General features: G+C 40.6%; 1 protein-coding gene across 1 annotated transcript in view; it reads left to right on the forward strand.

Moving 5' to 3' along the window:
* The first annotated feature begins 236 nt into the window (after positions 1 to 236).
* LOC111864231 (ESF1 homolog) overlaps positions 237 to 1,194 on the forward strand; it is a 6,807-nt gene continuing 5,849 nt past the window's right edge. The window contains exon 1 of the mRNA XM_023851322.2: positions 237 to 560. Coding sequence (XP_023707090.2) covers positions 252 to 560 — 309 coding nt within the window. The 5' untranslated portion in view covers positions 237 to 251. The remainder of the gene's footprint in view (positions 561 to 1,194) is intronic.

Here is a 1,194-nt window from a genome sequence, read left to right on the forward strand (position 1 = left end):
GGTCATATGCCCAAACACGAAGCTGGAGGACCACCCCTTGTCAGCTGTCAGCGGTCAGCGACTCCTTATTCAATATGTTTATAGCTACCTTCAGTATCAGAGGCAATCTCCTCTATCTGCAACCTGAGGACATGCCATGCAGTGGTGATAATGAACCCATGATGCATAAATTATCTGAATAAATATGGACTAGGAAATAATTGTTTGTTACCTATCCTTAATGCACATGTTCTAAACATACACCTGTGAGAATGTATGTATCCCTCTGTTTCATAGTAGCTGTCAGTGAAGAATTAGAAACAAGTGAAACTGTGGATGACCCAGTTTCAAAATATCGAGCTTTGTTGCGAGGACTTGAGGAGCAAGAGGAGAAGAAGAAGCTCCATGATGTGGAAATGGAAGTTTCTTGGGGAGTTGGTCTGAAAGATAAGACAGAGGAACTGGTTCAGAAGAAGTTGAAGGAAAAAAAAGATGACTTAACACCATTTGAACAATATCTGAAGAGAAGAAAGGAGAAGAAGAAGCAAAAGAAGGATGAAAGGAAAAAGAGCATCCAACAGGTAAAACTCGCTTATGTGAAAGATGTAAGTCATTTGTACAATTGTACTAGCTTCTTGTGCAATTAGTGTTGTATTCTAGTGCAAGGATACCAAATAATTTTGAGTAACAGTTCATTTTGGTTATTAACCCGTTGCCGTGGTTCGTCGTGTATGTTTCGTCAGGGATTTAAATCGTCTGGGGGGGTTCGACGTGTATGTTTCGTTCAGCTGCACACCTATGTTATAACGCCCATAATAATTGATGGTTTTGCTGTAGATTGTTAGATTTTTCGCTGGCCTGTTGTCAGTAGAACAGAGTATAAATAAGACACGACTTTATCTGTGCCAAGTCATCGTTACATATGCCTGTCTTGCAGCAAAGTTCCTGTGGTTCTGGCGAGCGGTTTCTAGCTGTACTCTTATGAAGGCGTGTTTTCTTTGCTTCGAAGATATAAACAGAAGAGACGTGATGTTTACTGTTGTATATGATATCATATTACCCTGAGCTGGCCACATTGACACACTCAACTGAAATTCTTAGAATAGGGTTGTCCAGTAATTTATTCTCGCATTATCCATTGATTTCGCACAGTACAAAGGCCCAGTTCTGAGAAAAACGCCACAATTTAAGGCAGAACACTGTGGTCACCCCCTG

This window comes from Cryptotermes secundus, unplaced genomic scaffold (assembly GCF_002891405.2).
Source record: "Cryptotermes secundus unplaced genomic scaffold, Csec_1.0 scaffold4346, whole genome shotgun sequence".
Taxonomy (NCBI): domain Eukaryota; kingdom Metazoa; phylum Arthropoda; class Insecta; order Blattodea; family Kalotermitidae; genus Cryptotermes; species Cryptotermes secundus.